General features: G+C 39.0%; 2 protein-coding genes across 2 annotated transcripts in view; both read left to right on the top strand.

The window, feature by feature from the left end:
* LOC134846161 (uncharacterized) overlaps positions 1-21,501 on the top strand; it is a 98,083-nt gene extending 76,582 nt beyond the window's left edge. Inside the window, exons 2-11 of the mRNA XM_063863403.1 lie at positions 2,706-3,047; positions 3,227-3,292; positions 3,357-3,679; positions 3,949-4,071; positions 11,410-11,659; positions 12,086-12,299; positions 12,462-12,706; positions 12,879-13,130; positions 13,733-13,781; positions 21,222-21,501. Coding sequence (XP_063719473.1) covers positions 2,723-3,047; positions 3,227-3,292; positions 3,357-3,679; positions 3,949-4,071; positions 11,410-11,659; positions 12,086-12,299; positions 12,462-12,706; positions 12,879-13,130; positions 13,733-13,781; positions 21,222-21,468 — 2,094 coding nt within the window. The 5' untranslated portion in view covers positions 2,706-2,722 and the 3' untranslated portion in view covers positions 21,469-21,501. The remainder of the gene's footprint in view (positions 1-2,705; positions 3,048-3,226; positions 3,293-3,356; positions 3,680-3,948; positions 4,072-11,409; positions 11,660-12,085; positions 12,300-12,461; positions 12,707-12,878; positions 13,131-13,732; positions 13,782-21,221) is intronic.
* On the top strand, positions 388-2,453 carry LOC134856832 (uncharacterized). The gene is made up of 2 exons (XM_063873121.1): positions 388-881; positions 1,878-2,453. The coding sequence occupies exons 1-2, from the start codon at positions 688-690 to the stop codon at positions 2,044-2,046; spliced, it is 363 nt and encodes a 120-aa protein (XP_063729191.1). The 5' UTR covers positions 388-687; the 3' UTR covers positions 2,047-2,453.
* Positions 21,502-21,512: the final 11 nt, after the last annotated feature.

Here is a 21,512-nt window from a genome sequence, read left to right as displayed (position 1 = left end):
TTCACTTGATAAAGCTGCTTTTTGGTCGTGTTCTCGCAAGTGTTTGCGAAGCGCAGCTTCGCCTATGTGTATATAAATAGAAGAATGAATTGATACGGACTTGTAAATTCCTTCTTTTAAGAGAAATAATGCGGAACTATTATAATTTAGAATGAAAGTTGGACGTCAGTCTAAGTCGGGTGTTTCTGAAGAGTTAATCCCTGGCATAGTACAAGTACTTGCTAAAGGAATATTTAAGTTTTTGATATTTTTGATTTCCTAATTTCGGACATTCAATTTCTAACGTTTCAAGTTTAGTGGTTTCCAAGTTTAATTGTAGCTAATTTTTTCGCCTTTTATGATATGATACTTCTCAGTGGAATGCTTGAAAAATTTGCTGCGTTTTATAGATTTTCTGCGAAATGCTTAAATGAAACGACTTGTTTTGTCCCTGGTAGGCAAGGTGATTGACAATCTACCCGGACAGAGACTTGGACCCTATCTACCGGTGCCGTATTTCTTCGCTTTCGGGGCTGGACTTGAGTGGTTTATGATCAATGTAAACATCAACGGAGTCAATTTCTACGAAGTTATTCGCAAAAAGAATCGGGAAATTTACGAAGAGCAGCAAAAACGGTTACAGTTTGAAGAGAGGTTGAACAAGCAGCTTCAATCTTCGGTGACTAAAACGTGAGCAGGATTGTAAAAATGTCTGTAGTTGGTGTACATAAAGTATCAGATATAGTGATGCGTCTTGAAAAGGACACTGAGTTTCTGTGCAGTTTATCGACAAAGGAACTTAACGATATTTTTCGCCAAGAGGACGTCTCAATGAGAGTGGTGGATGCACTGAAGAAGAAACGGAGAATGCTCAAGAACAAGACCAATTCAGACAGTCGCAAGTAAGTTATTTTGGTGCTTTGCTCTTATCCCCACCTCACCCAAGTATCGATTTAGTGCGTAAAAGTTGATTTTACAAGGCTATGTATGCAGAAATAAATTCTACTTTGAAAAGAGGGTGTTTAACCTTCGAAACGAGAAAAGCTGTCATTTCATTCTAATTTTTGAACTTCTTATATCACTTTAGCTCAAGGATGATCATTTGCTTTTCTACAGAAAAAACTGGAAAGGTAACGCTACGAGCTCCTGAAAAAATAACTAGTAATTAAATAGTTTTTTATAAACGCCTACTAAAAGTTATAAATCGCAAACATTATTTTTGGTGTAAACAACGAAGATTAGACATGGGGTAGATTCAGCTTAAAATGCTACAATGGCTCCCAACCTTATCACTGGACGTTTATAATTGGACGTTATGTAATTAGACGTTATTGTTCCGACCACGGAAAATGGGGAGGAACCTTGTATTCGGGTGTTAGTGTTTTTTTTTCCACGCAAAATCTTGGACCACAAATAATTATCGGAATGGTCGAGTGATATATCACATTAAAGTTCTTTGAGTCGTGATTGGAACGACTCATAAAATTTTCAAAAAATTGTTCAAGTGTCGAGAAAAATTGATTTGAAATTTTTTAGATTGTCTAATTTCGAGCGAGTATCGCGATCAATTAATGCTCGTTATATGGAAATGTATTTTTTTTTGGACTATTGTGATAAAAATTTTGATTTTACTGTAACTAAATTTAGTTTTTTAGGTTCAGTAGGCGCTTATTATTCGAAAAAGGATTTTCTTTTGAAAACATTATTTATTGGTCATGTCTAACTCACTAGTTTTCTACGCGATCGTATAGTTGTCGAATCACACCGCTCACTAAAAACGACACTAATTTGACGAAAAGTAAGTTTGTTTCTGTTTTTTGGTCGGAACATTCTGTGGTACTTGCACAGCAACTGGCTGTCCTCGTTGAAATTGTAATTGGACGTTTGTTTGAGAATAGAAGTCACATCATGGAGGAGTTTGAAGAGGCGAAAGAGGAGCAGATGAAACTAATTCAAGAAGTGAGGGATCTAGAGAGAGAGAACACGGAGCTGGAAATTATGCTGAGAGAGTTTTCCTCTTCAAACGAGAACATGCAACACTACTTGGATGTAATCGACAGGCGCTGAATGTGGAAAGGAGTTTCAGCCAGATTTAATAATTTTGAGGGGATTAGCTTAGATTATTTGACCTGGAATACTTGTTGTATATATTCTGAATATACTCTGAATTTGAATTATGAAAATCGTAAAAGAAGTGGGACAATTCGCGGATTGAAGATAGGTGAAATAGAAACAGGTTGATAGACCGCCACGTAAAGGAATAGATGGACCAGTTTAGTCTCCATAAACAGCCTCAAATCTGAAGAATAATTCGTGACTTTGACTTACTAAATAGAAGGAACAAGTGTAGGCAAAGCAGAATTTTATATTTAAATATTCCGGGTAACATTGGCTATATTTCACGAAAAAACTGTGTTATTGTTGTCCCTGATGGATCATGGTATATTTTGTTGTCGATACCAGGCGCGGATTTTATTCAAGGGTCAAATTTATTTTCCGAAGTCCTCCAAAATTTCAAGTCGCCTTTAGAAAAATAGCAGGGTTGGTCGACCAAATGGGTGTCATAAAATAGTGCCTAAATCTCTGAAAAGGGAGCCCTCTGGGTTCTGAGGTGTCGGATCCCTGAGGACGGGGGAGTCCTCAACCTCGCTACTTAACCCGCTACTGGTCGATACTTAGTAAAAACTCGACAATTAACTTTTGCTCGAACGAATTAATAATTTCAGTTAGCTAATGATCTGAAATGCTGAGAAGACCTTTTTGGGCACTTGCTCTGAAATGCAGATTCGGTGTCACTAATGGCGTTACTAATGGATTATATGTAGATAACTGTGTATACTGTTGTGTTCGGAATCTCAATTCAACTTCTGGTGATTTTCATGTTAAGTCTACAAAATGTTCTTACTCCACTAGCGTGATAGCCAAGGAGCAGAATGACGTCAGCATCTCTGACTTGCTAAAAGCACACTCTGAAAGTCAAAAAAGAGCGCATGTGTTCAGAGAACCTCAAACAAGATCTACTGTAGAAACATTTTCAGATGTGTTGTGGTCATTTGATAGGAGGAAAGGTGATTAAAATAAACGATTTCATACAAGGACATATGATGATTGCGGATATCGATAAAGAATCAAATTTCAATGAATTTAAAATTTACAGTTGAAATGTGTTTCTGTTTTCAAAGTTTTAAATACGGCGGAGTAGATAATGTTTCATTATACAGGTTGTTATTCGTCAGCTTCCATTTAGGTAAAAAGCCAAGTGAACCTGAAGTTGTTTTGAAGTCTACCTTCGACGATGTAGTATCATTATCAGGTTTGAACATCTAAATTTTATTATCATTTTTGAAGTCGATTAGATTCTAACGGGCTTTTTTCAGAAAATCTCAAAGCAGATACTATCAAGATTGATATTGCCGACATTCAAAAACTGGGACAGTTTTTGTACTGGAACCCTACTCAAATTAGAAAGGCCGTCAAAATGCTGAAGTCGATTGAAAAGAACTTCTCCCAAATTCCCCAATCGTCTCACTTCAGAATATCATTACAGCCGGAAATTACAGAATGCAAAGATCTAGTGATTGACAGGGTTTGTGCGAATCGGTGTGCGAAGATCTTCAAGGAACTGATCTCGGACAGTGAGACTATTGTGAATTTATTCGAAGATGCAGACTTGGATAAGTTTAAACATTTTGTCTATCAGGTAAGAGTTTATCAGATCTGACAATTTGGTTTCATCATCTGCTGCTGCTGTTTTTTCCTAGATCTATCTAAAAAAATTTCGGTTTTATCAATGAATCGGTTTTTAATTTTTTCGGAGACTTTTTTGCAGATCCCTGCGTGCGAAAATCACGGGATTTTTTTTTTATTATTGAGCTTGATAGGATAAAAAAAACTTCATCAATTAATTGAGTTTGATGATATAGGATGTAAAAATGTAGATCAGGTCGAAATTAAAATAAATTTTTCTAGTTTGATCAACTGGAGCTGGACGAGGACTTCTCAATCCACAATCTGTCTGTGCTGATTGATAAGTTCCATAATTTGGTCAACCAGGAGTCATCATTTGTCAATCCCAGCCCCCATATGATTCAGGTAAGAATTAATCTTCAGTATAATAGATATCACTAGAGGTTGGAGATAGCACTAGAGGTGTGTTTTCTTCCCATGCGAAATCTGGTGCCACAAATGAGCATAAGATAATTTTGAGTGATATAGCATGTTAAATTCCCCAGTCATGATGCGAACCATATTTAAAATTTCTACCAGATTCCACAGTCTTGAGAAAAATTGATTCACTTAAATATACTTTTTAATACAGCGCTGATTTGAAATAGCCGGATAAAACAAACACCGTTGGACGCGTTTTCATCAAATTACAAATCTGAAATTAGAAAAATGAGAATTTCAGTAAATTTCTTAAGGTGCATATTGTTTTGCAAAACTCTAATCAAAATTTTACCCACGACTTTACTCTCTTCGATTGACAAAAAAAGAGCAAAAAATGGGCCAGAGATTTTAGAGTTACGAAAGAAGCCAATACTCTTATATAGGTCTTGCTGATTTTTTTGTTAGTCTTTTTTCATGAAAAATTTTGAAAAGAAATTCAAAGTCGAACCGCAAAAAATCAAACATGAGCGTGAACAGTTTTCAAGCAAATGTTGGTGCCACTTTTTGGGCACCCTTGCAGCTTTTTCATAGCATGTGCTTTGACATTCGAATACTAATAAGTTAAGTCAGTTGATGCATTTTTAATCCATCAAATGAACCGAAAAAAGTGATTGTTTCAGACAACATAACAATAATGAAAACCCGATTTCAGGAATTTTCTAACTCAATCTAGCAACTTTTGAAAAGCATTATTTATACATAATGTGGCGTTATGCTTTGCGATTTGTTACATGCGAAGTTTCTTTCGTGACTAGTGTTTGTCGGTTAAGCTTGCGTGGCTGATTGCATAGTCCGTGAGACTCAAAATCTCGTGATTGCAGTAGGTTGCAGCTTCGAATCCACGTAGCCGAGTTTTTGCTACTTCGAGGCTTATTTCACTTGATAGAGTTGCTTTTTGGTCTTGTTCTCGCAAGTGTTTGCGAAGCGCAGCTTCGCCTCTGTGTAACTCTTAAAAAATTTGTTTTCAAATTAAGTGAAATTAAAAAGAAAACAAATGTAACTTCACCACATTTTTTTGTTTTAAAGAAGACAAACTCTAATATCGAACAAGAAATTGTAAAGCTCACAAAAAATTGGGTCGACTTCTAGTTTCGAAAATGGACATTTTTTTTCAAATATCCCACCGGAATAATAATTTGCCTATGGAAATAGTTCTCTCAAATTGGGTTAGTTTCATCAAAAAAACGTTAATCTTATTTTTTTTTGAAATTCGAAGAGCTTTGAAGCCATATGTTTGGAGTAAAGCCAAGCGCTGGCTTTGGAACTCTAACTTATCAAAGAAAATACGTGCAGTCATAGTACAGGTAGTGGTCGAATCGACCATGTTATTCGACTGCAGCATAAGGGCATGGTCACCGACGGACTTTAATAAGTTTCAGAGTGTAGCTGACAGAGCGTACAGATTCGTGTGGAACAACAGTAAGCCCAGCACTCTAATAAGCATACAAGAAGAGAGAATAAATAGCTTCGATAAATGGCAGTTGGGAGTAGAGTCCATGCGTATCAAAATTGAGATTAGAGCCTTAAAGAGAATGGGGCATATACTCAGGATGGCTAATTAAAGAATAGTAATGAAGGTGGTCCTAGGGTCTTTGAACAAAGAGAGAACCACTAAAGGTACGACTCAGGGTAATACCCTTAGCTAATGGAGAAGGTTAATGAGAGAAGCGGGACACGAAAAAGACAACTCGGAGAATCTGACAAAAGACAGGAAAGTGTGGAGAGGTGTGGTTAAGCAAAAGAAGGAGTATCTAATGGGTTGGGAGAAAGAAATAATAATTGGCATCGGGAAGACACTAAGCCAATTGGATCTCAATGTGCCTGGAGAAAACGGGAATTTTCAAATGATGGGTGGCCTTGCAGGTGGAATGGGTGCGGCAGAATGTGCCTCGAAAGGGGGGGGGGGGGGGGAGAACGAGCCATGAGAGACGGGTACATAGGAAGGAAGACGTTCAGCACGTGTGCCTGGAGTGCTCTGGCCCCTTTGATAGCCAAGCCGCGCTTACAAACCTTTACAAATCGTTCCGGGGAGAAGTGAATACTGACCGAAATGCATCAGGACCCTCTCAGCAACAAACAGTGCTAGACACAGAAGAACCTGCAGGGGAAGAGGACACGCGATAGAGAAGCCGAAGAACGAAAAGGCAACGGGGGGTTACGAGGAGAAAAGGGAAAAGGTCCCTTTCGTGATATAAGGAAAGTATATCACCACGAACAACATGTCGAGACCCAAAGAAGCTTGCCTCAAGAGACGGGGTCCAAGGTCCCCACAGGGGACGTAAATGGAAACGAGACGACGATGATGATGATGATGGTAATGGTGGTGGTGGTAGTGGCGGTGGTGGCTTGCCAATGTCGACGCCTTACCGTGGCGGAAAGTGTAGACTGCAATCCCATGCAGTAACACAGACAACAATGAACACATATGGGGAGGCCCGGAAATGGGCAACCTGAAAGGGGGATCCAGGCACAGAACCCCCCAGCGTCGCATACAACTGAGAACGTTGGAGACCAACCCGGGCCCGATGAGGAAAGAAAAGGGGGCAACAGAGAAGAGCGACGACGAGATAAGAAGAGGAAAAGAGAAAGAAGAAGGAAGATCGTGAAAGAGAGGATGTACAAGGAATACCACGAGAAGAAGGAAACCATCATTGTGACATGGAACCAACAGAGAATGTCAATGAGGCAGAACAACTGACGAAAGCTCAGAGAAGTCGTGAACTTTTGTCAGAATAAAAAATGCAACGTGGTGCTCATCTCGGAGATGTCCGTCGACGAATCAGGAGTTATCTAGTTTGGCGAAGGGAAAAAAGGCTCTGTAGTGATCCACTTGAAGAAGTCGGCAATTTTTCTGTCCAGGGAGTGGCGACAAAAACAAAGGGATGACGAGAGAATTCGGCAAACGAACGACGATGGTGAGGATAGGAGACATCAAACTGATCGCTTGCTACCAACCGGACTCAAGCTACGGACCAGAAGACATAGAGCGATACCGGTGTGAACTCGAAGAACATCTGAAAAAAAAAACGAGATCGGCCGAATGGCTGGTGACTGGAGGGGACCACAACTCAACCATCGGAAGAACAGAGAAAGAGAAGTTCGTGGACGTGACCTATGGGCCGTTTGGTCTGGGAAAAACAAACGAAGCTGGCAGGTACCTTCTCCAGTGGTGCCAGAATAACGGACTGGCGTGGTGTGACTCTTTTTACAAGTTCGATCGACGAGGCACATGGCAAAACCAGATGAACGGAAAGTGACACGAGCTAGACGGATTCTCGGTCAGAAGAACGCAGAGAAGCCAGCTGGTGAAGACAGCCGGAGTGATCCTAGAAGACAAGCGCCGAAATGGAAAAAAAACGACCAGACAGAAACGGGTGAACATCGAGAAACTGAGGGACAAAGAGAAAATAAAGAAATTCCAGAAAGTGACGGAGAAAAGATTCGAAGCGATGACCGACAGTTCGTGGAACTACGTGACGAAGTCTCTTGCCGACGCAGCGTTAGAGGTATGTGGCAAAGCGCCGAAGAATGTGGACATTCCCTGTATGGTAGGGAAAGAAGACGCCAGTCAAGAAATGCGTGGAAACATCAGCATTGCCGCCAGAAGCGCCAAGGAAATCCTGAAGAGGATGTACGACCCAGAAAACAAAGAACACAAGCGAGCAAAGAAACTAATGAGAGTGGCACGACGAAGATACCAAAGAGAGAAGCGAAGTTGGGAAAGGCTGTACTGGAACAGCATCATTGAAGAAGCCAAAATGGCACAACAGAGAAATGATATCGGAACCATGTACAGGCTGCTAGTCAAGCTGGGGCTGAGAGACTCGAAATCAGCTCGAGCGAGCGAGGAGTTCTCACCGAAGGAGTACAGAGAATACTTCTCGAAAGTGTCTGCAGTGAGGCCCGAAAACACACTTGAATTGACCAAGGAGTACTAGAAAGAATACCGGAGATGGAAGATCGAAAAAAGACCACACGAGAATTGGAGAAAGACTTAACGAAGAGAGAGATAAAGAATGCGATCTGTGAAATGAAAATGACACATTCTCATTTCATGGGCACCAGGCGAAGATGAAATGAGGATAACTTAAGTCAGGAGAGCTGACGAGAGAACACAGAACATGGTGATTGAGCTGGTACAGCAGCTGTATGACACACTTCCGCTGTAGTGGGAGGCGTGCGTGAAGACAGGTCTGGTGATACCGTTGTTCAAGAAAAGACAAAGGAACAACCTCATTAACTACCGGGGTGTCTGTCCTCTCACCATGGCGCCGAGAATTCTTGCGAGAGTACTGGCGACAAGGCTTCGAAAGTGGGCCGAAGAAATGAATCTCATGGACGACAACCAGCAAGGCTTTAGAACAGGAAGGTCAACAGCGGACGCAACGCAAGTGCTCATCAGAACCCATGATAAAGCGCAACGCACGGTGGAAATTAGTGTGAAGCAGCCCGATGACCCAGTAACGAAAGCGTACCCGCGAGTCGACAGACCTATAGTGTGGAGTATCCTGACGAAGTTCGGAATGAAAGGAAAGATGAGAAGAGCACTGGAAGCAATACACGAAAAAACAGAGTACAAGATCCGGGGGAAAGAGACGGACAGCACCAGTTGGACAACGAAAAAAGGGCTGAGAGAAGAATGTGTACCACTGAACAGTAATGAGACTGGCCAAGAAGAAAGACGGAAAAGGTGTGAAGAGGACGGGACCAATCTGGGTATTGAGTGGCAGTACATACCCGGTCACTCCTTGCCTCCGAAAGACAGGAGAAAAGCGAGAGGCAACACCTCCACAAAGAAAGTTGATGGTTCGAAGAAAAGTGCCACCCTGGAAAAGAAGAACGTCTGGAGCTCGGAAGAAACGAAGCGAACGCAATACGGATATGCTCAGAACATACTTGGGCAGGAAGCACGATGTGAAACAAAGAGTAAGCAGAATGATGAAGGCCTGTTTTGTGTTGAAGAAGAGGCTGAAATCGAGCAAGCTGACAAAGAGAGCCCAAGCGAGAGTTGTCGAAGCGTGTGCAGAATCGACGGCCTTGTTCGATGCACAAATCCGACCTTAGCATAGAAGCGAAAAAAAAATCAGACTTAAAGAGCTTTGGATAAAACCTACCGATACATATGGTCAGACAAGAAAAGCCCGCCGCTAATCGAGATGGCCGAGAAAGGAGCCAATCTGTTCAAAGTGCGAGAACAACTTGGAGTGACCATGATAGAGACGAAAATCACGAAACGAATACTACAAAGAATTGGACATGTCCTCAGAATGAAAAACAACCGGATGACGAAACAAATTGCGTTGGGCTGGCCAACGGACCAAACCAGACAGACTAAACGAAAACGACAAATAAGAATCGAGTACTGGAGGAAATGTCTGAAGGACGCAGGAGTGGAACCAGATCACATGGAACAAGTGGTCATGAACAGAAGATCGTGGAGACCAATGGTGAGCGAACGAATAGAGCACATGAAGAACTGGGAAAAGAAACAAGCGGAACGAGAGGACACGAGAAGAGACCAGATTGACTCTGGAACGAACGACTGCCCTGTGTGCAACAAGATCCTCAAAAATCACTTGGGAATGAAGAATCACATGAGGAAGATGCATAAGTTGGACAGAGAAGAGAGAAACTGCCCCAAATGCGGATTGTTGACGGCTTGTCAAGCAAACCTTATAAGTCACCTGAAGAGCTGTAGCGAAACCGTACCAAGAGCATGCGGAAAGTGTGAAAAAGTTATCAGCAGAAGTAACTTGGCAAGACACCGAAAGAAGTGTGTAGAACAACAGACAGCAACCATCGCCGAGACTCAACAGACTGGAGTCATTTACCCATGTGGCATTTGCAAAACCAGAGTGACAGCTAACGGATGGTCCATCAAATGCGTGGATTGCCTCTATTGGTTCCATAGAAGATGCACCGGAATGACCATTAGTGAAATGCGAATACTAGCCAACTACAGGTGGCATTGTGGTTGCGACATCGTGCAGCTGGGAGCCGCTGCCGCGGCTGCACAACTGTAGAAGGACTCCCCGTGCAAACTCCTCAAGGAGCTGAATGGCACACAAAGACAAAGATGATGATGATGATGGATGATGCTGATGATGATGATGATGATGATGATGATGATAATGATGATAATGATGATAATGATGATAATGATGATAATGATGATAATGATGATAATGATGATAATGATGATAATGATGATGATGATGATGATGATGATGATGATGATAATGATGATAATGATGATAATGATGATAATGATGATGATGATGATGATAGATAATGATAATGATGATGATGATGATGATGATGAAGATGATGAAGATGGTGATGGTGATGGTGATGATAATGATGTTGTTAATCAATTGCGCTATTAATTTGAGTGTAAGTGTTTTTAATTTGAGTCTAAAGGTCAAACTTTCTCTGCCTTTTTTGGTGAAAAAAAAACAACAAATGTTACGAATTTTACATTTTAAGTTGATTTACCAAATAAGAAGAAGAATAAAATGTTTTTTAATACAATGTGTTACAAATTTTTATGAAGTTGTTAAATTAGTTACAAAAAAGTGATTCTTCAGATTGCGCTTACAAACTTCTAAGGAATGCAGGCATCGAACATCTTGTGGAATTTTGCTCTTCCTCGGTTCTTCCATAACGCAACAAGAGCAACAACATGTTGATCGGATAACTTGGCATGTGTTAATATTGCATAATTAGAAAAACAAGCTTTGTGATTTAAAAATCAATAGAAATTTAATCGGCAGCCCTTGTTGCTCGGTTAGAGCCGGGGGTGTATGCGCTGTGCGATTCAAGGTAGAAACGAAACCAGCATCTGCATTCTGAGCGCGCTGAAGTTTATAAATATGCTCAGCAGTCAACCAAAATAAAGGCTGTTGCAGTAGTCTCCCTAGAAATAACAAAGGAGCGAGCTAGATGAGCAGCGTTTTCACTATCCTAGTTGCCAGTGTCATAGTCTAGTAGCATGATTAATCTGTCGTTCTTTGATAACTTTTCATCATGAAAAATTTCTAGGCTTCTGACATTTCTTCTCGATTTCAATATTTTCGAAATTGGCATTATCTGGGGCCAAACATTCAATCTTGTTTTTGTTGATATGACAAGTAATTCAAATTTCTCCTCATTAATGGCTAGATCTAAAGCCGAGCACATCTTTCAACCGACTGATAATAATTTGAAAGCTTTAATTGAAATCTTGATTTTTGACCGGTCTTTAACTGCAACGCTCTTATTCAGCTGATTGAGAAATCCACATTGAATGAGCGGGTATCTCTACTGGACTACTTGGCCAAAATATCCTGCAGATCCCTCACTCTCATCTCAGCCATCTGTGCCTCCTTCCTCTCTCCTATAGCAGAAACGGGATTGGACCATCGAGAGGAGAAGAGACTCGCCAGGCCCAAACTGAGATCCATCTGCTACAGTCTCAGTATGCTCAACTATTATGACGAGAACCTGCTCAACAGGGCGGCAGAGGCCTTCTTGTGTAAGCAAATTGGTCTTGGCATTCGTTCAGAAGCATGGTCCCGCACGTCAATCTCTACTTGAAGTACTTCAAGTGGATAAAAACAAAAAGGTTCCTTGTGAACATTTCTTCGTTCGATTTACCACTGAAGTTTTCTATTAAATGAAGTTATTACAAATATCAACTCACTAGCAAAATGTACAAACTATCTGTAACGACTTCTGTCTGACTTATATATGTGGAGACCAAAAGTAGATTTTCGGGACTATACTAAGCGAGGTTTTCAACGCGGGACCATACTTCTAAAAGAGTACCTTGATCTTTCCTGTTGCGAGCAAATTGGACAAAAAGTTGAGTCTCTATATAAAAAGGACATGTTTCTGAGCGAGCTCGTGTTGTGTTGAATACATTTAAATGGTGTGGCAATTGTGGAATGAAATCATTTAGATGATCTGAACGAGACGGATTCGATCACGCCTCAGATGGCAACTTCCTTCCTCACTCTGTGCCGCAAGATGCACTTCAAGAGTGACCCAATAATACAGGGAGTGGCAAATGCAATGGTGCCTCTCATGGTCAGATTGAGAGAAGACAATTCTATGGACATACAGAAGACACAGGATAGAAAGTGTTTCGCAGAGTTCATTAATTGCCTCGCCAGGTTGGCAATTCAAGGTTTTATTTGTGAAATTTTACAATTTTTCATTTCGTGTGCATAGAAATTGTGATTTTTTATTGATGTTGCATATTAATTTGTGTATCAGAGAAACTTCAACTATTGTTAGAGATCTCAGGGCTCTGCGCTGACACATTTTTGTTTAAGCTTCAACGTGTCTCTTGATGATCTGAGCGTTTCGCCAGAAACTGGCAGAAATTTGTCGGAGAATTTCACTCTGAAAAATTTGATCTCGGACTGCGTAACAAAACAATGCGATAGTTCGGAAAACCTCACTTTCTTTAAATCATTAGTGCTGCTCAACATGTTAACGGAAGAGCACTTCCAGACAGTCAGACCTCACATTGAAGCTGCATTCAAGATTACAGAGGATGACCTGGATGGTGCATCAGGTTAGGATAAAGTCACGTGTTCTAGTTGTTTGATAGAAGCAAATTCGAAAATTCTATCTGATGAATGAATTTTTCAATTAACCGTCAAATTTAGATTTGAAAAAAATTTAAAAAAACGGCTGCTGAATGGAATGTTTGTCTGGTTTTATTTGAGTGCTTCTGTTTTGTTTAGACACCTTTGCTCAATACCAGCGCTTCTGTGCTCAGATGATTCTGGCCGAAGGCTGTCTCAGCCGACTCCCCTCTGCTCTCAATCTGCGCCTGGTGCTGAATGAGTCTGTCGAGGATCTGGCAGCTGTGAAACAGTCTGAAGTGGTGTTGTCCGATGCTCATGTACATGCACGACAGTTCTTCGAGGAAGCGGCCGATAAATTGGGTTTGGAGTTCGTGCCCAGTGCTCATGTAGGATTGGGATACATTGCGGGTAAGAATGTTTTGGATAAAGCATAGAGATGGTGGAATCCCTCATGCGCGAAGGACCGAATGCGCCAAAATAAAAATCAGCCAATCAGATCAGATTTCAGTAATCTAAAATTTGGAAAGAAATTAAACGTTTCCAGGGACTGGTGTATTGATATTGGCCGAATATAAAAACGGCAGAAATACGCAAAATTTTCAAACTGTTATTGACCGCCGCAAAATTGGGACAAATTTTAATTTCGTAATGAAAGAAGCAAAATATTGCTTCATTTATTTCATTTTAACTGAGTGGCAATTGTTTCTTTTTAAAAATTGACTTTCGGCTAATTTTGTCTTCGGTCTTTGGCCCACAAGTTTTTTCGCCCATTCGGTCATTCGCGCATGAGAATAGCCCCCATAGAGATAATCAATGTTTTGAATTACATTCAAAACCTCAAAAGGTTAATGTGATTTCTATAATAAGCATTAAATTTTTGAGCAGCACATGTTTAAATCGTCGATATTAGTAATCCGTTTTCCCCGAAAATACCTTCTACCTTCTATTGTTTTCTCCAAAGCAGTAGAGTTGTCTTTACATCTTATAGAATACCAATATTTGTTGTTTAGATGCTATTTTGCTGCCAAAAACGCTGTGGAATGAAATTGACGCCAAACAGTAAGTAAATTATCCAATGCGTTTTCTGGGAACCTTATACAGGGTGTCCTAAAGAAACGGACAGAAGGGGAAAAAATTCGGTCGTATTAGCCGAAGTACATGAACTTTTGTAAGCGACGTCATGCGCACACTGGCTAGGTCCATTATAGATGTGCAGGGGCGGATCTAGGATTTTCTCGAGGGGGGGGGCGGATTTTTTAAAAAATTTTGAAAATTTTGTCGACCTTTTTTTTTAGGTCGACCGAATTGAACTTCCGAGCTCTCCCAGATCACTATAAAGACCCTGTTTTGGCCAATTTTTCTGTTTTGGCCAACAAAGGCGTTTTTAGGCACTTTTTGGATTTAAAAAAATCGTGTTTTTTCAGCGCTCCCGCCCCCCTCCACCCCCCCCCCCCGCCTCAAATTAAGTATATATTGGCGCGAAAGGATCCGTTAGAAAATTTTTAGGGTCCGTCAGCCAAATATGGATATCTCAAAATAGTACAAAGAGGGGACCCTTTGGATCGGCAGGGGGTCGACTCCCTAAGGGGGCGTCCGGACACCCCCCTCCCCTGAATCCGCTGGTGAATATGTGACTTATCGGTGTTGAAACAAAATAACGCTTTTTCAATTAAACGCATTGAAAATCAACGGAACAGGAAAGTGTACTATTGCCTGATCGACGAAACAAGAAAACTGCTCTTCTTGACTTTTTCTGAGAGTTAGGCTTAATTGAGACCGCTTACCGCTTGAGCTTTCGAAATATAGCCCTATCAGCTTTTGAAATACAATTTCTTTGATTATAACAGAAGTGCAACGTAGTGTATTACTGCAAGGCATTTTTCAATCCAACCTTAATGAAATTTTTGAAGCAGGCTTAATGGCGTGTGCTTTGACATTCGATTAGTAATAAGTTTACACAGTCGATGCATTTTAGTTTATCAGATGAACCGAAAAAAGCTACTTGTGTTTATACGAGAGTACAATAAAAATTCGCAAAGTTTTTGAAATGTATTGTTAATACATTATTTGGCTTTGTAATTTCCAATTTATTGCGTACAATATTAATGTAGTTGACTTTAGTTAATATTTGGTGGCATTTTTGCTGTGTAGCATCTGTAACAACTTTGTTGGTGGCTAAAGTTAGGCAATTTTCACTGATCTGTAGCGCAGATGCCAGGACATGAGACTATTAATTTAACGGTCTCAGGTTGGAATCCGGCACATACTACAGTTTTATTATTCAAGGCTTATTTTTTCCTTTTCTTATTTCTCTTTTTAGAGCTGCTTTTTGTCGCTTTCTCTCTTGTGTTTACGAAGTGCCGCTTCCACCCTGTTGACACAAAGACGAAGCGGAGCTTCGCATCAATTATAATACAACACAAAGATAAAAAAACAGAAGTGGACACTGAGGCGAAGTTGCGCTTCGCAAACACTAGCTAGAACACGGCAAAAAAGCAGTTTAATAAAGTGAAATAAAAAAAATAGAAATAAGCCTCGAATTAGTAAAACTTTACTACGTATGGGCTTTGAACCTACAACGTCGAGAACTGTGTTTTCACGCCCTCTCGGCCAAGAACGTTTAATAAACGTCAACCACTAGTCTTAAATGAATCAGCTACATATACTAACAAATTACCAATGCGGTGCAGCAAAAGTGGCATCAAATACAAACAGACACAATTTTGCAATTGATAGTTTGGAATATAACAAACTCAAGGCATCCACGCTAATTTTGCACGTAATGAATTGGAAAACATAAAGCCACATTATGTATAAATTATGCATTTCAAAAAATTGCGAGATATTTTGAGTTAGAAAGTTTCTGAAATCGAGTTTTTATTGTTGTTGTTTGAAAAAAGTAAGCTTTTTTCGGTTCATTCGATGAATTTAAAATGTACCAACTGCGTTAATCAATTAATTACCCTTGCTATAAGCAAGGGTATTGCAATCGGGTACTAGACTTTTTTCCGTAAACAACTTGTCCACGGGACTCATCTGGACTCGTGGTACCTTGGATCATTATGAACTCCAATTTCTTAGTGTCTCCTATACACTTAGCCTTGAGGTAATGAATTCGCCTGGGCCTGGGTTTGAATCTGACTAGGACCTGTTTTTGTTCGAACGGTAAATATTCCGGTTCAAAAAAGTCGGGCTTTTATTTGTCTGCTTATGTTTTGTCGGCTTAGTTGCCAGATCTAAGAATTGTTTTTGTTTTGCTGTAAATAATTTTCTGGATTAATCTGGACTCATGTTACCTTCGTTCATTGAATTCAAATTTTTTTATTGTCTCCTGCGCACTTAGCTTAGAGGTTACGAATACACCTGAGACAGCAAAGGTCTTTGGTTTGAATCTGACCAGGACCTGTTTTGTTCAAACGGTAAATAATCCGGTTCAAAAAAATCGGGCTTTTATTTGTCTGCTTATGTTTTGTCGGCTTAGTTACCAGATCTAATAATCGTTTTTTTTGCTGTAAATAATGTTTGCTTTAGTTTCAAATTTTTCAAATTTTTTCGTTTGATTTCAATGAAATTTGTATCGCAAGTGGTGCGAAGCTCAGCTTCGCATGTTAATTACTACTAGAATATCAAAGCACATCTATCAAAAAGCGGCAAGGCTGCTCCAAAAGTGGCACCAATATTTGAGACTTAGATTAGAAAAAAAAATAAGAACACTAACGCTCACTAAAACTGGCTAGTGTGGAAAAATGAAAAATGTTGAAAAAAAACAGGCGGACCAAGTTTTTTGTATGTCTCGATAAAAGACAAGTAGGGGCCCAGCTAAATTTGGAGACACATGTTTAATGGTTTTTGAATTGGTTATAATGATGCGGGACGTAATTTCCTAAATTGGACTTTGCCCGAAACCTTAGTTGTTTCCAAAGTTTGTCGTTGTTAAGGCCATTACTCTATTATGAAAAAAATTGGACGTAGCCAAGAGTAAGATTAGACAGTCATCAACTTGTTTTAATTCAAACTATGATATCAGATTTGCCAGTATAGTTATCGAGAAAAGTCCAAAAAAGAGTCAACAAATCAAAAATTTGAGATTTCCTAGAATCATAGCTTTTTGGTTTAACAATTCGGCGTATCTGCGTGTGCAGAGGAGCTTCTCTCAATCTATTTTTTTTGATTGAACCCAAAAATCAGATTTGGAAGGGTAGTTCTCGAAAAAATTCAAAAAGTTTTAAAAAACGTCAAAAATTTGACATTTCCTAGAATCATAGCTTTTTGGTTTAACAATTCGGCGTATCTGCGTGTGCAGAGGAGCTTCTCTCAATCTATTTTTTTTTATTGAACCCAAAAATCAGATTTGGAAGGGTAGTTCTCGAAAAAATTCAAAAAGTTTTAAAAAACGTCAAAAATTTGACATTTCCTAGAATCATAGCTTTTTGGTTTAACAATTCGGCGTATCTGCGTGTGCAGAGGAGCTTCTCTCTCTCAATCTATTTTTTTGATTGAACCCAAAAATCAGATTTGGAAGGGTAGTTCTCGAAAAATTTCAAAAAGTTTTAAAAAACGTCAAAAATTTGACATTTCCTAGAATCATAGCTTTTTGGTTTAACAATTCGGCGTATCTGCGTGTGCAGAGGAGCTTCTCTCAATCTATTTTTTTTGATTGAAACCAAAAATCAGATTTGGAAGGGTAGTTCTCGAAAAAATTCAAAAAGTTTTAAAAAACCTCAAAAATTTGACATTTCCTAGAATCATAGCTTTTTGGTTTAACAATTCGGCGTATCTGCGTGTGCAGAGGAGCTTCTCTCAATCTATTTTTTTGATTGAACCCAAAAATCAGATTTGGAAGGGTAGTTCTCGAAAAAATTCAAAAAGTTTTAAAAAACGTCAAAAATTTGACATTTCCTAGAATCATAGCTTTTTGGTTTAACAATTCGGCGTATCTGCGTGTGCAGAGGAGCTTCTCTCAATCTATTTTTTTGATTGAACCCAAAAATCAGATTTGGAAGGGTAGTTCTCGAAAAAATTCAAAAAGTTTTAAAAAACGTCAAAAATTTGACATTTCCTAGAATCATAGCTTTTTGGTTTAACAATTCGGCGTATCTGCGTGTGCAGAGGAGCTTCTCTCAATCTATTTTTTTGATTGAACCCAAAAATCAGATTTGGAAGGGTAGTTCTCGAAAAAATTCAAAAAGTTTTAAAAAACGTCAAAAATTTGACATTTCCTAGAATGATAGCTTTTTGGTTTAACAATTCGGCGTATCTGCGTGTGCAGAGGAGCTTCTCTCAATCTATTTTTTTGATTGAACCCAAAAATCAGATTTGGAAGGGTAGTTCTCGAAAAAATTCAAAAAGTTTTAAAAAACGTCAAAAATTTGACATTTCCTAGAATCATAGCTTTTTGGTTTAACAATTCGGCGTATCTGCGTGTGCAGAGGAGCTTCTCTCAATCTATTTTTTTGATTGAACCCAAAAATCAGATTTGGAAGGGTAGTTCTCGAAAAAATTCAAAAAGTTTTAAAAAACGTCAAAAGTTTGACTTTTCCCAAGGGCAAGATTTTTTGTGATTGAAATTTCGTGTGTATGCCAAAGCAGGGCAACTTAACACTCATGGCCGCTAAAGCAGGGCAATTTTGATATATCCCTTAAAACTACCAGTATCACAGAGTTGGGAGGTTATGTTTCGAGAAAAATCAAAAAGTTTTCAGAAATTGGTCAAAATTTCAAATGTTCCGAGGGACATACTTTTTCAAGAAAAGCAATTTAGGTGTTGCTTCTTATAAAGGGGAGTTTCCCACAACCCGTTTTTTCCATTGATTTCAAAATCTCAGATTGCGAAGGATTGTTTTAAAAAACGAAAAATCCAAACTTATGGGTCAAACCCGAGTTTTTCGAAGGCTGAGGAGTTATACTGTAAAAAGAGACTAGGGTGGTATGCAGACACCTAGGGGAGTGGGCAGATTTTCCATTGATACCTCTTGAGAATCGATTGTAAAGTTTTTGAGAAATACTAAATTTTTTGCTATAGTGGAAAAATTTTCCAAAGCTCAAAAAAAATATGAATTGAAAAGCACAATTCCAATACTTTCAAAAAGGAAATCTAGAAAAGCATGCCAAGCAAGACATTTAAACATTAAATTTTTAACGAAACAAAACTTACGAAGCGGAAACAAAGCCGACAATCTTTGAGCAGACAACAATTACGCCGAAAAAAATGAGTTTATAAAAAAAATGTTCAAAAGATTTACGTACCTCTGTAACTACAAATGAACAACACTTGCAACTACCATGATACTTACCATGAAAAGTGCGTGATGAATTTAAACCGAAAAAATTTCAGCCGGTAAACGAAAGTGTGTCAAATCATTTTTTACCGGAACGAAAGTTCCAAATGAATACATACTGAAAAAAAAAAACTGAAAATACTGCATAAATACTGAAGGTCCAGCCGGGGTTCGAACCATGACACTTAAGGCGCAAAGGCGGCGGCGTTACCTCTAAGCCAAGCGCGAAGGAATCTGAAAATTGTTGTGATTCAATAATAAAGTAAGTTGAAAAATTGTAAGAAAAATTGTTCACGAAAAAAGTCTATTCGCGTTTAAAAATGTATTCGATTATGTCTTTTTTTTAGATACTTTGGAAAATTTTTTGCCTTCGCCAATGTTTTCTCAAACTAGCTCGCCAATTTTTTCAAAAGTTGAATCAGTGGAAACGCTGGTTACGCCAATGTTTGTATGCATCTCACGCTAGTCTCTTTTAACCTTACACCACATTCTACGGACTTCGAAAAATTCAGTGTGTAGAATTTTTGATCCGTTTTCTTTTTTCTTTTTTTTTCTGAAAAATTGCCCTACAAAATATGAGATTAAACGTTAAATTGATCGAGCATGTCGTGGGGACCTGCCCTTTTTAAACCATTACGCCCTAACGTTTGTAGAAAAAAGTTTTGACCGTTTTTTAGAAACTTTCTTTCTCAGGATATACCCTGTCAAATCTTAGAGGGAGTGTTCAATCAATAGAACTGGCTTTTTGTGAAAAAAAAATTCTCAAAAAAGCTGTTTTCATTTTTCACAGTTTTTCCTCCGTAAACAACTTTTCAACAATAAATTGAACAAATTGAACATGCTTCATTTCTGAGCGCCAACAGCTTCGCATTTGGATTGGAGGTAACGCAGTCGCTATGCACCCTAAGGTCTGGGATTTGGTCCCCGGCGGGTAACGCGGTTGATTATGCACCCTAAAGTCTGGGGTTCGGGACCTGGTTTTTTTCCAATATGTATAAAATTGATAAGTGTTTCCGGTAAAAATTGAGTTGTCGGGCTTTCCTTTGTCGGCTCAAGCTTTGACGGCTTAGGTGCCGCATGCAGGATTTTTTTTGTGCCGTTAGCAAGTAACATGGTATTTAAAAGTGTTGTTCATTGTAGTTTCAGGGAGTACTTGAAACGTTTTGAGTTTTTTTAAACAATTATTTTTTTCGGCTCAACTGGTGTCTGTTCAAAGATTGTCGGCTTTGTTTCCCTTCGTAAGTTTTGTTCTATTGCTAGTGTAAAAAAATTCAAATCTTTTGCTTGCCATTGTAAATTGGAATTCATCTGTGATAAAATAGGTGTTATGAAAATGCAGTGGATTTGGTTTTCATTTTTTTTTTTGATGCTGTCGAAAATTTTTCTACAATAAGAATGTGAAAAATTTTTTTAGTTTCTCAAAAACTATACCGATTTTCCAAAAAAGGGGTATCAAAGGAAATACCGCCTGCTCCTCAGTGTGACTGTTTAATCTTGTAATCTTTTTGTCACTTTGTCCTACTTTTTACAGCCTTTGAAAAAGACTGTGGGGGGGGGGGAGTTTTTGACCCAATTTTTTAGATCTAAAATTTCAAGTCCAATTGATTACACGGGTTCTGGGAAGTTCCTCTGTTCAAGCGGCTAGGCCTAATTTGATTAACACAAAAAGGCATGGCCTCGATATATTTGATTTTTGACCACTGTTTGGAAATTTTTTGACTTTTCTCGAAAACGACTGTGCCAGTTCTTAGGTCAAGTAGTAAATCGGGTAAACCCGGTTTTGGGAATCTTTTCAGCTAAAGCGACCACGACCTTCTTTGTGCAGATACACATTATAGATTTTTGGCTTTTCTCAGAAATTAGATTATGAAATACGAGATGAAACGTTCAATCGAGTGAACCGGTTGTGAGAAATTTTCCTGCGGCAGCGGAAACTCCTTTGAGAAGATTCCAATTTCTCATAAATTTCTTTCTTCTCATTTTTTTAATCAAAAAATATTAAAGTTTGTGAAAAAAAAACGAATGGAGAATAGTCCGCCCCTTCCCTTAATCCGCTACTGGTCGTAGGATCGAATCGGCCACATCGAAATTTTAATTTTCTAGGCTTTTTATACGTTTTTTATTTCACTTTACAGAGCTGCTATTTGGCGTTTTCTTGCTAGTGTTTGCCAAGCACAGCTTCGTCTCTGAGTTAAAACAAGGGAATCCTGTGTGGTTTTAGAATAGTTGTCGACTGTCCGTCACTGTATGACAGCGTGAATATGTTCGAGGAGTTTCGAGGAGAGAAATTGAAACAATTGAGACACCTGAAGCAACTGAACTGCTTATTGTTTGTAGTGGACCCACTGCACTGGTCTCAGCTGCAGGACTCGCATGAAAAGATGCAATATCTAGAGGCTAAATTCAACATCGAACTCGAAAATATTTTGAAGCCTCATTTCAAAAGTTTTCAGTTCAAGTCTTTATAGCCAATCATTTCAATTTAATTTTTTTTTTCAGAAGTTTTTATCGT

Source organism: Symsagittifera roscoffensis, chromosome 1, assembly GCF_963678635.1.
Source record: "Symsagittifera roscoffensis chromosome 1, txSymRosc1.1, whole genome shotgun sequence".
Classification (NCBI taxonomy): Eukaryota; Metazoa; Xenacoelomorpha; order Acoela; family Convolutidae; genus Symsagittifera; species Symsagittifera roscoffensis.
Note: the sequence above shows the minus strand (reverse complement) of the source record. Positions and strands in the feature narration are given on the sequence as shown.